We start from the raw sequence: 2673 nt of genomic DNA, 5'->3' as shown, positions 1-2673 counted from the left end.
CTTCCCTCTCCATCTCGGGCTCCTACACCTGGTGCATCACGCATTTAGCCCATTAGCTCCGGCTCTTCCTTTCATCTTCCCCATGGCAGACGTTTCTATTTATCCACTGGCAATCAATGTGTGGCGTCACCGGTGGTACTGTAATGACGACTGCACCATTGAGGATGACAGCTTAGAAAGAAGAGGGCAATGGTGATCCCTCCCAGAGCAGCACAGCAGAGTGTAGCGCTCGCATCACAAGGTCACCCTATCTCACCGCTTGCTCCTCTGCATTGGCAGGAGAGCGTTGCTGGGTTTATACAAGGCTGGGGCGGGAGCGGGAGGGAGGGGGGGAAGAGATCTGGATTTTTTTCCCCCCTCCCTTAAGCAAAGCCACAATGGAAACCAGGAAGGAGATGGTGATGTTTCTGGAAGGGACACAACTTGGCGCTCTAGTTGGCAAGAGGGTGCCTAATTTGTCCGAAGCAGTGGGGAGCCCCGCTGCGGAGCCGCCGGAGAAGATGATCCATCGGAACTGCCTCAGCCCCAGACCTGGCCCCTTGTCGTCCCGGGAGAGAGGAGGAGGAGGAGGAGGTGGCGAAGGAGAAGACGAAGAGGAGGTGGAGGTGCTGCCAGGGACAGGGACGGTGCCGGAGAGCCGCTCGGCGGCGGCAGCACTGCTTTCGGCCGGACAGCAGCCCCCCGCCCCGGAGCCCCCCTCCAGCAAAGGGCAGCAGAGCAGCTCGGACACCGAGTCGGATTTCTATGAGGAAATCGAGGTGAGCTGCACCCCGGACTGCGCCACGGGGAGCGCCGAGTACCAGCACAGCAAAGGTACCCAACTCCTTCCCATGCCTCCGGCCCCCCGGCCGCTCCGGGGCTGGGGGGCAGCACTGGGGGGGGACGGGGGGGAAAGAGCCGGAGGGGGTCTTCCCGTCGCCAGCTGAGCGAGGGGCAGCGAAATCGGGGTGTGTGCGGGGGGATCTCCTTTCCTGGCTGATTCCTCAGCTCCCTGCCACCGGGAGGCTTGTCTGGGAGTCAGAGAACACGACACCGGGCAGCCCCCGCGTCCCTGGAGGGGAGCCAGGCTTCCCGCCGTGGATGCATCAGGTCTGCAGCTTGTCCCGTAGGACCCCCTTGGCCGAGACCACCACCCACTCTCCCCCTCCATCTTTTTTATTTTTTTTATTCTTCCCCATCGCCTGGACAGTGCATGCTCCAGGAAATCCCTTCCGATCCTCCCCACCGGCGGGGTTTTTTGTATGTGTTGGCGGGGTGGGGGAGCAAGATCAAACGGGTTTTCTGGCCGAGAGCTGTTTGTGGTTTTCCAGGGTGAAATGTGGCCGGGCGGGTGCGGAAGCGCCCATAAAGACCGTAAAATCTCTCGCCGACTCCTGCCTGCCCCAAGTGCGGCAGCGAGGTCCTTGTTTGCACGTTGGGTTAAAAAAAAAAAGGGGGGGGGGGAAGAGGAGAGGTCCAAATTACCTTGTCACTTCTATGTCTCGATGGCGCCAGCTCGGAAATGGTCCCAATGAATTAATTGCCTTTGGTCTCGGGCACAATGAGGGAGAGTTGCATTTGAAAGCAAACGCAGCGGCCAGGCCCCTTTTCCCCCTGCCCCCACTCCTTATTCCCACCTTCCCAGCGCGGCAGACCCCCCCCCTACCCCCCAACAAGCCACTTCTCCCCCCTCCCCATTCCTCCATCACTTCAAGAAGAAGCCGGGAAGCGCGGAGAGCACTGTCTGCCCTCTCTCGTCCCTTCGAGGCTCGCTGAAAATATCCCGTCCTGGGCTTTGGAGGCTGAGCGAAGAGTCCCCGAGGCCTCACCTTCCCCTCGGAGGGAGCAGGGTCCCTGCCTGCCGGCTGCTCCGCTCCTGGGCCCTCGCTGGGCTGGAGGAAGGGGCCGCGGAGCCGTGCGGCTCGGGCGGTGGGCACACCTGCCTTTCCGAGCCGCTCAGGGTCGGGGGATGCTGCGGCGGCCGCCTCAGGCTTCACAGTGCGGGAAGCGAGCGGGGGGGCATCGAACAGACACTCTCAGGGCGGGGGGTGCGTGCGTGTGTTTGTGTGTGTGGGGGCCAGGTAGCCTTTCAGCCAGAGTGAGTAAACACCCGTCAAACCCTTAACCGGTGCTGCATCCCCGCTCTTCCCTCGGGTCCCTCTCGGATGTCTCCCCGGCATCCTCGGTACACCCGGGCAGTCAGAGAAAAGGCGAATGGGGAGGGATGGGAGGGGGGGGGAGAAGGCAGCTCGCTGGGGCGGCGGGCGGCGACCATCCCTCCGTGCCCGCCCGCCTCCGAGCGTGTGTCTCTGCTCCGGGCTCCCCACGCAGGGCCGTGCTCCGAGGCGCTGGCCGGCAGCCCCAGCGGCGGGGGGGATCACCCCAAGGGCAGCGGAGGCAGCGGCGGCTCCCAGGGCTCGCTGGTCTGCAGCGCCAGCGACCAGATGCGCCGCTACCGCACCGCCTTCACCCGCGAGCAGATCGCCCGGCTGGAGAAGGAGTTTTACCGGGAGAACTACGTGTCCAGGCCCCGGAGATGTGAACTGGCGGCTGCTCTAAATCTGCCAGAAACCACCATCAAGGTACACACAGCTCGGACATGTTTCCAATTAGCACGATATAAATCTATATGGCCAAACTTCCTTGCAAAACTCGGGAAAGCACTTCGCCAGCACAACCCTCCCTCTCCCGCCC

The 2673-nt window shown here is 62.8% G+C and overlaps 1 protein-coding gene across 1 annotated transcript in view; it reads left to right on the top strand.

The window, feature by feature from the left end:
- Positions 1 to 231: 231 nt before the first annotated feature.
- The window catches only part of EVX1 (even-skipped homeobox 1), a 3511-nt gene continuing 1069 nt past the window's right edge, over positions 232 to 2673 (top strand). Inside the window, exons 1-2 of the mRNA XM_010577557.1 lie at positions 232 to 813; positions 2311 to 2561. Coding sequence (XP_010575859.1) covers positions 378 to 813; positions 2311 to 2561 — 687 coding nt within the window. The 5' untranslated portion in view covers positions 232 to 377. The remainder of the gene's footprint in view (positions 814 to 2310; positions 2562 to 2673) is intronic.

Source organism: Haliaeetus leucocephalus, unplaced genomic scaffold (assembly GCF_000737465.1).
Source record: "Haliaeetus leucocephalus isolate CR32 unplaced genomic scaffold, Haliaeetus_leucocephalus-4.0 Scaffold566, whole genome shotgun sequence".
NCBI classification, from domain to species: Eukaryota; Metazoa; Chordata; class Aves; order Accipitriformes; family Accipitridae; genus Haliaeetus; species Haliaeetus leucocephalus.
This window is presented reverse-complemented; position numbering and strand designations above follow the sequence as displayed.